The 12,863-nt window shown below is 34.4% G+C and overlaps 1 protein-coding gene across 1 annotated transcript; it reads right to left on the minus strand.

Moving 5' to 3' along the window:
• Nucleotides 1–372: 372 nt before the first annotated feature.
• LOC119068640 lies at nt 373–4,747 on the minus strand. The gene is made up of 2 exons (XM_037172314.1): nt 3,821–4,747; nt 373–1,070 (listed from the first exon to the last, which is right to left on the minus strand). Exons 1-2 carry the CDS (start codon nt 4,092–4,094, stop codon nt 841–843), a joined length of 504 nt encoding a protein of 167 aa, XP_037028209.1. The 5' UTR covers nt 4,095–4,747; the 3' UTR covers nt 373–840.
• Between the last annotated feature and the right edge of the window lie 8,116 nt (nt 4,748–12,863).

Consider the following 12,863-nt stretch of genomic DNA (forward strand, 5'->3'; position numbering starts at 1 on the left):
ACTCTTAGGTTTGAACGTTGCGTAGTGGGATTTTCCATTTTAGTTTCACAGTTTTCCATGCTGAATCATAAGATATATATAAAAAAAAGAAAAACTTAAAGCGAACGAATTGACACAAGGGACTGGACTATACATAGCTGTTACTAGAAGGGGTATAGCCCATTACGTCTGCACTTTTTTGTATAAATAAATTTCTAAACATTTTCGTTTGTTGTTGTTGTTTTTGTTAGTTAAGAGTTTCAGTTTAAAAAACATTTAAGTTATTTCGCAAGAAAACATTGATTAAAATTGTAAATTGGAATCAGTTCAGAGTTAGACAGAATAAAGAAAACAAAAATGTTCTTCTTCGTTTCTTATTTTTTTTTTTCTTTCTTTCTTCTTCTCTCCCATCTCAAGATAATAATAATTATGTTTATACGAGAATAGTGCCAAATGCAATATGTATATGAAAAAAGCTAATTTAGCTAAGAGTTAAAATGTAAATAACAATTTTTATATCAAAAAAACAATTTTTGTTAGAAAAAGGAATTACGATGCTAAATATATTTTAAGATTGTATAAGTTGCTATAATGTAAATTCACTTTAAAAACTTAATTTTATAAAATGTAAACGGGTGTTCAAATCTTCTTCTTCTTCTTTGTATAGATAATCTTTTTTTTCCTTTAAATCCAATATACGACTATATCATCAGTATAGTACTCTAAAAATTTATTTGAATTTGAATTACAATTAAAATAATGGATTGTTTATCATAAAATATGCATAATATGATCGATCATAGATGAGTGTCCCAAAATGCATAACAAAACAAATTAATCCATCCATCGCTGTGAATCGATCTATCGCGTATCCTCATCCAAATCGGATGAACTTCTTATCGTATTGTATTGTGAATTGCGTGTTTTCAACATTCGCAAGAAACTACCGACAGCGAATATTGTTCGACGATGTCGATGGAAAATGCCTTGGTACAGTGCATCACGCAGTGCTTTTCGATCGTCGACCACATCAATTTGTGATGACTTTGATGATTGATGTGTTAGTGTACTGCCACGTTCGAATGATCGGCCTGGAAAAGTGGAATTAATTGTAACGGTTTTCTGTTGATTGGCTAATAGATCACTCATGAATTACGTAACACTTTTTCAGTGCTGTCTTCAAAATTAAATCCTAAATAATTCGAGAAATACGCACTCTGTAAAGTTAAAACTATGTTCTATAGCCCCATGCAAATAATATGTTGCCAGTCGGTAAGTAGCGCTCCCTACCAAAAATTCTAGTCATCTAAGGTTACCAAAAAGCGAATTAAAATTTTTCCAATCATTCATCTTCCGGATGCTCAGACATATTGGCTCTTACAAGTTGTTTTTGAGTTTAAAATATAAAATGCCCAATCGAGGATTTTCTTTGTTTTTTTTTTTCGTAAAAAACGGTTTGTGTGGCTGTAGAAGATTTTCTTTGTTTTGTTCGTAAAAAACAATTTGAAACCCAGTCAAAGATTTTCTCTGTTTTTGTTCGTAAGAAACTCAATTCTCATAAGTTCGTGACTGTAAGAATTCGTAACTCGACAGTTCTTATGAGATTTTCTACGAGCAACTGTCTATTTACGGTATCGGGTAATCTGGCAAACGGTGCCAAAAGAACGTACTTTTAAACTACGCAAAAGGTGAACTTGCACACGCAAGTTTATTGCTGCAAATGCTTTTTAGCCATGTCATCGACTTAATGACTCCTTTTACAACATTTTGGTATCGAAAAATCGTGTGCTAGTTCACCTTTTACGTAGTTGAAAAATGCGTTGTTTTAGCATCGTGTGCCAAATTACCCAACGCCCTATTTACAAATATTTGAAGCTACGAAAATACGAGAAGTGATTATGATGCCCGCCCCTGTATAGATTTTGGCAGTTATACTGTGAGTGAATCCATTTTTATCGATTAAGTTTGTAAAAGAATCGTATCGGTGCAATTTAGAGACATAGGTAGTACCTATTAGGTACAGTAACGCAATTTTTTTTGCCCAGAATAATCAATTAATCGCGTCGACTAAAAATAACTTTTGAAAACTTCTGTCCCCCCATTATTGCAATAGGTATGGTCGATTACATTTTAAATGGATGATTAGGTGTATCTCACTTTTGGTCAATGAGTAATTCTCTCAAAGTTAAATTTAACTTTACCACACTTTTCAGTAAACACTTATCGCTATAAAAAATAACCAGGCCCCGGTTCGAGATAAGGTGAAGATGTTTTTGTGAACGCTAATGCGATCGACGAATCGATTATCCATTGAATTATTTCAATTGGGGCTATCTCTTGTGATTGCATTCAATCAGTGATATCAAAAAAACAAAAACAATTTTCTGGACAGTTTTCTGTTCACTTCTCATTTTTCATGACTGTCTGATGAAATACCTCTCTGAAATGCGTTTAACTCATTTAACTGAAGATAAATCTCATTTGCCAGTTAAAACGCTTTCCTTAGTAATCCTCCCCCATCAATAAAATAATTTTAACAAATTGAGTGCATAAGATTGAAGCAATGTCTGAAGCTGGATGCTCTCTGGAATTCCAGCTACTGTCCATACAGTGTCACCCGGAAAATCAAGTTCGAGTTTTCCAGGTGCGGATCGTTTTTCCGATACTCAACACAATCTAGAAAAAGTTTGTAGAAGAAACTATTTGAAAATTTTCACGTTCTGATTGGCGCGAGACAATTTTCATTTACATGTAATTCGCTAAATATGAACAGCTGACTCTATAAACGTCATACATAAATGTCAATCAGCTGTGTATTTTTAGCGAATTATATGAAAATGAAAATTGTCTTGCGCTACTCGAAACGTGAAAATTTTCATAAAGTTTCTTCTACGAACTTTTTCTAGATTGTGTTGAGTATCGGAAAAACGATCCGCACCTGGAAAACTTGAACTTGATTTTCCGGCTGACACTGTCCGTGCCACGGACCACACCACCATGCACCGTCTAATATAACGCAAGATCGAAGCGTGTGACCGAACTATCAGATTTTATAGTTAACTAGACTTGTGTCTTAAATCGCTGCACTATATTTTCGTCATATCAGTGGAAAGATGTAGACGTTGTGTCTAATGTTTCTACTGCAAAAAGGTCATTAAAGTCGAGACCTATAATAGCGAGCATTCAGTGTGGTTTGTGTCATGCTTTTTCGTTATCTTGTTTTTGAATAACAGATTCATTTCAATGAAACATAATGCCGTCGAATCAACGAAAAACAAATTTCAGCATTGGTCGATATAATAACCACAAATGAATTGATTGAAATGTATAAACACAATGTGATCTCGATTGCAGTGGTGTGTATACAAATGCGCTATAATTGGCGGTGAACAATGTATTGCACGTGACATAATACAGATTGAATTGTTGCGGTTGAAGTTGAAAAGTTCTCCATTCAAAACTAAACTGAAACCACACAAACACTCGCACACAGAACTCAAGAAGCAATTTGATGCTGAAAGGCAAATACACTCTCGGTAACAGTTGTTGGTCCTGTTTGTTTTGATGGAATAATAATCACTTCTCACTTCTTTGCTTTTAATTTAGTTCAAAGATTTAGATATTTTCTTGCAAATATTTTGCACAACAGATTCGAAAATGTAGCCTTCGAGCTGTCTGTCTATTTACGAGTAAATATTTTATCGATTTTCGATTTGAGAAACTATTTACAGTTATAGTCTTCGATTTGTTAAATCTGTCCTGTCTATGTCTATACACTTGATTATTGAATTCGTTATTGAAGCTCTTCTTTCAGTAGTAGGAAATCAGCTATTATACTTACTTGAATTAGATAAAGGCGATTTGGGCGACATTGGTGTTCTTGGTGATTTTGGTGATTTAATATCCGGTCGAGACGTCTTATCATCGTCTTCAATGCTGCATTTCTCTAATCGTTGACTTAATCTTAACTTTAGATCCTTCTTGGTTTCCGTCACAATTGTCGGAATAATTTTTATGTCCACCGAACGTTGACTCACTGCACTTAGTGTCTGTGTACTATCTTTATCAACGATCTCAACGGCACCAGAACGCTCCAGCTCCATACTTGAAACCATGTTATTTACACACTGAGTTCATCAGAAATATATTTTACCATACACGTAATCAATCGGTCTTCTTTTGTACACTTAATCAATTTGAATGTCTTAAGAATTTTATTAACTTCTTTCGTTCTTCAATTACTCAACCACTTCGTTAAAATAATTTTCAGTAAACAAATTTATAAGAAAAATGTTACAGTGATCGATCAACGAACGCTTAATTGATTGATATAAATATATGCGTCGAAAAAAAACACACTTTTATTTGCGCACCAACGTTGCGATGTTAGACGATGTGTAGAAAGAAACAAAAAAAAAATAATTTTCGGCTATAAGAAAATCTATATACGTGGAACTCAGCACGGTCTCGTTTCGTTGCGATAATGTTCAGCTGGAGTTGATAAACATTCGGCTTGCGATTGTGACTTAGTACCGGATATGCTGTATTGTTCGGACGACGGTGTCAACAGTAGTGTATGCGTCCTTGGCATCGAGTCGATTGATGAGAAATCACTCAGTACAATTTGCGGCAAAACACTGCCACACGATATATTCAACGAACCGAAATTGTCGAGCACGTCGTTCAATCTATCAGTTTTCATATCATTCTGTACATTGATTGCGTCAATGCTATATCCACTACTGTTCATAATATTTATTTTTTTATTTAAATGCGCCACATACGAATAGTTTGAACGTTTTCTGGAGTTGTTGTTGTTGATCGTTTTCGTATGATTCGAATTCGAATTTAACGACTGATTGATGTTTATTCGAATTTTGCAATCGGATACATCATCCCGGAAACGATCGTCGTTTGGTATTTGCTGGTCGATTTCGTTGCCAGCCAGATGCACTTGATGTTGCGGACTGACACACTGTGCGGTCGATTTCGAAACCGTTCCAGTTAAACGTCGTCGTTTCAATAGTGCACTGCGTCGTGTACAATCATTCAGGTAATTCATATGCCATTGAAACCCTTCATTATAGCAACGAGAAGCCAATTCGATATACCATTCTAGGTTTTCTGTTTCGTCATCGAAAGTTTCATTGCCACCCACTTTGGTGGTGATATTGTAACGCGCTCTTCCTTTACGATTTCGCTGATTGTTGGCTAGGTGGGCAGTTGATGTTACCGGTTTCCGGTTCGATAATACTTTAGGGTTTTCGATGTGACACGTCAGTGGATTGTTGTATGAATGTTTTTCGTTTGATATGCATGCACTGTCAGTATGCGATGATGATAGATGGTATGTTTGGATAAATAGTTTATGGAAATCGGAAACGGTTACAGCTGAACTGATCTGTTGCAATGTTTTATTTTCGATTTTCGTTGTATTTTGATTGCAGAGTGTTTGTCTGCCACGCCATGGAAAGTTTTTACCGAATCTGAAAAATGAATTTGTTTTTTTGAAAACTGCGAGAATTAATGCAATAAAAATGTTGTTGACAGTTTACACCGATGCCCCACGGCCCTTATGCTATATGGATACTACCCGATACTTTTAGATATTAGTTTTTACGTGATTTTTTTAGTGCATACCATACGCATAAATAAACTCGATTATCGGGTCCCGATACGAAAAATGTTTTGCAATTTTCCAACGAGAGTCGCAAACATCATAGAAAATACAAAATAGTTTCAAAATGAAGATATTAGAGAAGAACGAAGAATGCAATTGAAAAATTAAATTACTGTTGCAGCTTGCAAGGCCTGTCGTGCCAGACTGCTCAAATGTTTGGATTTTCAACTTGTCTGGCATGTCAGGCCTTCCAATAAGTATTATTTCTTTGAATGTCATTCTTCTTTATTTGGAATCTATACCTTCATTTTGACACCAATTTCGATGCTCTGTAACTTTAAAGTTAAACGGTCTCACAAGCCATAAAGTTTTGGGAACGAAAACTATACGTACAAGAATGGTCTAACCAATTTTTCCAATGTTCTTTTTAACAATATTTTTCTAAAAATATTTTTCGGGAAAATTGAGCAAAATTTGAGTAGAATCTGGAAAATTTAGGAAAAATTGGTAAAAAGTAGTAAACGTTCTCTCAAAAATAGTCACTGACATAAAGGGTATTATATTGTTTAATGGCAAATAAAGCGCCTCACAAATCAATAGAAACTGTAATATCCTCTCTGCAAAATTTTCATACTTTTATTTCACTAGGGTGATTGTTTATGAGTTTTCGACCAAATTTTCATCATCTCCATCAACCGAATGGGAATATTTGATAAAAAAAGTAATTTATTCTGTCAAATTGATTTTCATAAAACTTGTAATTTTGACCCAGTTGCTTGCACTGACATAATATCTATAATATTGCACATATGATGCTACATTTTTGAGCTCTAGGTATTTATATTTGGTATTTCAATTAAGGCCGTTTCAGTTCATCAAGCCATTATTGATTTGTTGTTGCTTAATGTAACTTGTTTGAATATTTCATGTTTCTCCCTTTACTCTTAGGTAGGTTGGTGTGGGTATAGAAACTTTTGTAGCAACCAATACGCAACATTTGTTTGGATGTTTCGTGATTGAATGTGGACTCGATAAAAAATTGAAATCGTAAGTGGTATTTTGCCAACATGAAGGAGAGAAAGTGGCATATTTATATGAGTCGGTGGTCACAGTCAAGCTGGACAATTTAAACCATTGCATCGATTTCGAGTCCATATTATGTGGACGTTTGTTTCATTCCACGTAGTCAATGTCTTGACCTCAATCTGCAGCCCATTATTCAAACTGTTCCGTTCCATTTTGAGGTTTACATTGAAATCAATATTTTGTGTAACACACAATACGGTATCGGTAAAGCGAAGTGAAGAGCTCCTAGCCAAGAGAAATATTCCAATATTTAGTATGACGCAAGCAGTTTTAAATCTAATTTTGTAGATTGAAAGGGTCGGCAAGTAATAAAAGAAGAAAAAGAAGCTACTCTCCGCTTGCTTTAAAACTAAAAGATTTCAAATTATTTTTTTTTTTACAAGTATTGACTTTGTATTTCCAATTCCTACTCGTACTGCAGTACTGAAGCAATGAGAATGCCCGAAACGAGTGTAATGGGTTCTAGTATGTATTTTACGTGCTTCTGGTCGGTAATAGTACATTACTTATCAATCGGCTACGCCTCGATCGGCAAACACACAATAAGTACCATTTCCATAATTTCCCCCTTTGTTAAGTAATGTACTATTTTTGCATTTCGCATTTAGAGACCAGAAGCACGTAGAGCAGTTTATTTTACCCTTTCGGGTCGGGCCATAACCTCCCGACTAGTCAAAATAAAAATTTTGAACTTCGGACGTAATGTAGTAGCTTGTGTATGGTACTTGTCAAATAACAACTTGGAACCTCGTAAGTACAATGCTTTACGTGATTAGGCAATGTAAATGAAAATGAAACATGCCGTAACACGTAAAATCTTGTAATTTGTATCGCTGATGGAAAAAGCGTGGGAATCAGAGCCTTTACAATTACGCAAATATGTTGTTTCGAAATAATTACAATTTCCATCAGCTCTTGGTATGCAGGTTATTAGTGTTGGTCGATTTCACCAACTTTAAAATCCACATCCAGTGTGGTTAGTGTATCTGGAAGAAACCATCGATGTTGACTTTGGTGGGCAAATTCCGGAAATAGAGTTTCGATTTAGGGTGTTTTCAGAGAAACTGAAAATTGAAAATTGATACGAATCGAGATACCCGTGAGGTATCGCCAAATAGTATGTTACATATCAAGGATCAAAAAGGTGTGTTTCAGACCCAGGTGGCGAAGCGGATATTATTGTGCGCCTATTCTTGTTCTTTCTTAAAAGTACAATATTCGTCTGTTGACTGTTGTCCTCAAGTTTTTGGTGGGTTCAAATTTTAGTTCGCCTGAAAAAATCCTAAATCCAAATTGCCCATATTTCGAAAATCACGAAAATTCAACAACAACAAAATACCCAAGATCGCTATGCAGAGAATGTGAGTTAGGAAATCATTATGTTCACCTCTAACTTCAAGGACGTCAGCGGAAATCGGAAGTTTTTTTATATGAAATTCTTGTCGGTCATATTATTGTATCCACTTGTATCATTACGCATTATTATTGATATCCCAACTCCATATTTAATGTTGATGAAGTGGTTGGAATTTTGTATGTAAAAAAACGAACGTTACAATGTTGCCACTTGTTTCCAAAAAAAAAAATATTCTCGTTCATTTCAACTCTTTAATATTAGAATGTAAAAATAGAACACTAGCCATATTGCGTAAATTTGTATACGATGCTCAGTATCAATAAAATGAATTAAAAATTAAATATACTGACATTGAACCACCGTCCGTTAATTATAACGTTTTTTTTCCTTCGAATTATTATTATCTACCACGAATGTCAAAAATGTTAATTTATTACATCGAAATCAGCATACAGAAACAAAACAACAAAAATATTCCCATAAATTATTACCGAGGAAAAGCGAAGCATGGCATCTGAAGAATTTCTCTGGTCGATGTCAGTGATAATCTATTTTTTTGGCTGCCCAAATATTTTGCTGGAGACGACTGACGGCGTCGTCGTTCTCTGTGAATTCGTTTTCGTTTGAAATCTTTATAATGGTTGGCTATTTCGTGCTGTTCGAATTGGATTTGTTGGATGGGCGAAAAAATGCGTCGGGCTAGTTTCTTATCGGTTTTCGGTCGCGCAAATAGAGAGGAAGCTCGACCACTACACTGAATGTCGACTAGAGACATCTAGTGACACTATATATAATATACAACAAGCAAAGAAAAAATGTCTCGCAGTCTCACTTGTATTGTTCCGAGATACTGTTCAACGGAATTATTCAACAATGACTAAAAGAAATTTCTTTTCTAAAATTTATTTTATCCTCAAGAGTACCCCATGTTCAATATAATAATTCCCTTGACTGATAAGTCAAGGGACTTACGTCAGAAAATACGTCATACGTTCATCACGTTTCTTATAGTCGGTTTTTTTCAAATGTATGAAATGTTAGGAAAAAATCGGAAAATACAGAAATGTTTGTACCGTTTGTACGATAACTTGAGTAATTCTTAGCCGATTTTCAAAATCAACGAGGGATGAAATTCACGCGGTCAAGTTCGTAGATGGTGACCTAATGAACTGGACGTAATTCCCGAAAGAATTTTTTTCTGGCTTTGTGATGGCACACAAGAAATGCGGAACCAATTTTGGAACTTTTGGTTTTAATGGACGTGGAATAAAATTTTTGGGGTCAAGTCAGTAGCTGGACAATATCGTACTAATGATCTCGGAGTTATTCCTATTTTTTTTTTACTATTTTCTAGATGGGACGAAAAATAACGTAGCTCCTTTTATAAATTATCTGTTTTTCATACGAGTTAAAATATCAGACTATTTTTGGATGTTTAAAAAAAATGTCTCGCAATAACTTCATCAGTCGAAGGACCTGACCCACCTTCTTAGTGTGCCTAGTAGTACCAGTAAAACTACACAAACGAAAATGAATGTTTTTCTAATCAAATTCTTATCGAAATCATGTTTCCTTCCTTTCCTTTACAGTTGTACGATTATGATTGAAACAGTAATGCCATTTGAATTGAAAACGAAAGACAGAGCAACAAATCGAAAAATAATAAAAAAAACGAAAATAAATTTACCATCAGTTACATCTATAAAAATTCAAATCGAATCGTTGCATACCTCTTTCGTACGTTTTATTTTATAAAAATAGAAATCCTGCTTCAAAAGCAACAACAGAAAAATAGAACTGAGACAATCGCTTCGTTTTTAGGAACTCCCTTTTTATTACAAATAATTTTTTGCGTATAATTTTGCATGTTCAAAAGAATCCTGACTTGTGTACTACATGGTATATTCAAATGACATCAGTTCCAGGCATCAACATCATGAACACACTGAAAATGACGTCAATATAATAATAATAGAGTGGAAAATGCTATTATATCGACAGTAGAATAGGTAGCAGTAGGTATTACTAACTACAATGTATATCTGATTAAAGGAGCTGGTATTATAATGAATATTTGATCGTTTATAAGACATTAATGATGTCTATGGAACGGAGGGTGTGCTATCAATATAGACAGAAAAAAACGTCTGCATTCTTGTTTGTTACAGTGACAAACAATGACGAACAACTGGGAATAAAGTCGTTGGTATAGAGCACACACAGAACGTTGAATATATTTGGGAACAGTCAGTAAAATCAAATTACGATTTACATTAAAATTTCAATAAAAGCCTTCCCCATTTTCAATTGATGTCTTTCTGAGTATTGTGGTCGGTGAGTGCCTGACACAGCAGTGGAAAGAAAAGCATACATTTTTATTGACATTAATTGGATGTAATTAACAAAATGGCTCTATAATGCTGGCCTTTGTGGTCCAGTCCAAACTATTGTACAAAAAATGTGCAATTTCATTCAACTGGAAATTTCGTGGAAATTCCGTGGAACGTTTGTGGAAATGTAATACTGGCCAACATCAAAGTGGACAGAATGTGCATTTTCCGAGAATTTGATTATTACGTCAATGCATTTATTCGGATGGGATGTTCAACGTAGCAGCACAAAAGCGAATTGTTTCACTTAAAATTTTGTGGTTTGTTGAAACTGGTTGCTACTGGCTGACCTCAGTGAGTCAAAATTAAATTTCCTTTACACTTCTTAAAAGGGGATACTGCATACCAGTACCAGATGCAAAGCGACACAGCTGGTTAGGATTTATCAAAGAGGATATGAAGCACTTGTTGCCATGCTCATATTCTGGGATATTGTCATTCAATTTTTGCAGGTTATCCAAATTGAATAAAAATTACACCGAAATTCGATGACCGAATCAAAAGTAGGATAGGACAAAGTGGGTAGGAACGACAAAATGAGCTGTTGTGCATGTACGCTTCAACTAGAGATATCGTTTTTGATTCGATTTAGGAGGTTCACTTATTTCAGTGAGTGGTTTTTAATTAACTTGGCATTCACGATGCATGATCCAAAATGTTTTGCTCGAACCATTTTACAGTCAGGGCACTCTGGACACAACCGAACCACAGCCTATTCTTGAGAAAATTCATGTACGAAAAAGTCTAGAAATTTCAAGAAAATCAAAGAACAAGAAAATATTTCTTCACAAATATGCACCCGGATGGCCGCCTTGCATGTTCGGCTAATCGAACTTTTAATTTTAAGAAATATACCGTCAGTGGACGTGGAGTTGTTCTATTGCTTCTATCTCTCTGCACAAACTAATGAATTTTTTAGCCTGATCAGCGGTGCTGAGAGATTGTTGTTGCTTTCCAGAGTGATATTACTGTAAATAGTGAAAGGAGAAATCTAAGCTGTTCTTTCTTATTAATCAGGTTAATAAGAAAATAATAGAAGTAGTAAGGTCAGAGAGTAGGGAACAGAGGATCTTTGATCTGTGTTCCTGCTTCTCAATGAAAGAAGCCACCCAATACTCTAATCTATCTAGTTAATCAGCTTGCCTGCCACCAACAATTTCGCTATGTCCATGTGTACCCAGGTATATCCAGGGGTAAGTAACAACAGTCTAAGATCTTGTACCGAAGACAGTCATGCTAATCTGTTTTTTTTCTGTTCCGATATACCTTAAATAGAAGTAAAATCGATGATAAAACTACAAAAAAGCTATGGAAAAATGTTATGTTAAAGCAGATGAAGTAATGGATTTGGCATTAATATGTTGAAAATACTTTGATAAGGATGCTAAAACAAATTCCATAATTGAGTTACAAACAAATTTTTTTTTTATTTTTTATCGATGGAGAACCTAATTATAAGACACTTTGTCTCGTATCATATGCCAAAAAAAGTAAAAACTTTTTTTATAAATCATTTTGAAAGTCACTAAAAACACGAAAATTCGAATAGAAATACAGTATGTCATCAAAAATTTTTGTATTTCGATTCGAATTTTCGTGTTTTCAGTGACTTTCAAAATGATTTATAAAAAAAGTTTTAACTTTTTTTGGCATATGATACGAGACAAAGTGTCTTATAATTAGGTTCTCCATCGATAAAAAAAAAAATTGTTTGTAACTCGATTGTATTTGCTGATATGTTTTAGCCGTCTATTCTAACTGGGATTGTGATTGACACAGTCCTAATGAATATAATAAATTTCTTCTACTTCCGACGATATACCTTCTTAATCGAATCAAATTTATTATTTCGACCTGAGAATGAAAATGATTGACCTTTGATAACTTTCTTTATTATTACTTTCTATACAAAAATTAACAGACAATCAAACATTTCAATCATCTGAATAATAAAGTTCAATATATAAGTAATTTAACATTTAATTATGGAGACAGCACCATATAGACTGTCTAAAAGCTTCGAATTAATTATGGAGTGGATATGGGTACCCAAATATCACAATAGAATTTGAGGCTACACTGAACATTGCTTATATTTTCCATTAGAATCACTGACGATAAGTAATTCTTAAATTTAACAAGCAAATTGGAATTTATTGGTGAGAATTATTAGGACAATAGACAAACGCCCAAATGTACATTTTGTCCATAGTAAATCCGTTCATTAAAATGCCATTAAATCAAACTGTAATCATTACAGTTGAAGGTTAGTTTAACTAGGTCTCCCTTGGGTGGGTCAGGTCAAAGCATATAAACACTGAAGGGTCAAGTGTGCAACATAACAAGTGTTTTATTCACCCGAAACTTGGGTTCCGTAAAGTTTGTGATCCACTGAGCGTTTGCGTTACCTTCAGTGTATACATACTTTGAG

The sequence above is a fragment of the Bradysia coprophila genome, chromosome II (genome assembly GCF_014529535.1).
Source record: "Bradysia coprophila strain Holo2 chromosome II, BU_Bcop_v1, whole genome shotgun sequence".
NCBI classification, from domain to species: Eukaryota; Metazoa; Arthropoda; class Insecta; order Diptera; family Sciaridae; genus Bradysia; species Bradysia coprophila.

Coding starts and splice junctions, on each gene's coding strand:
- LOC119068640 (XM_037172314.1), bottom strand. CDS start 4,094: ATGGTTTCAAGTATGGAGCTGGAGCGTTCTGGTGCCGTTGAGATCGTT. Junction 1,071..3,820: donor ATCGCCTTTATCTAATTCAA/GTAAGTATAATA, acceptor CCACTTTTCCAG/GCCGATCATTCGAACGTGGC.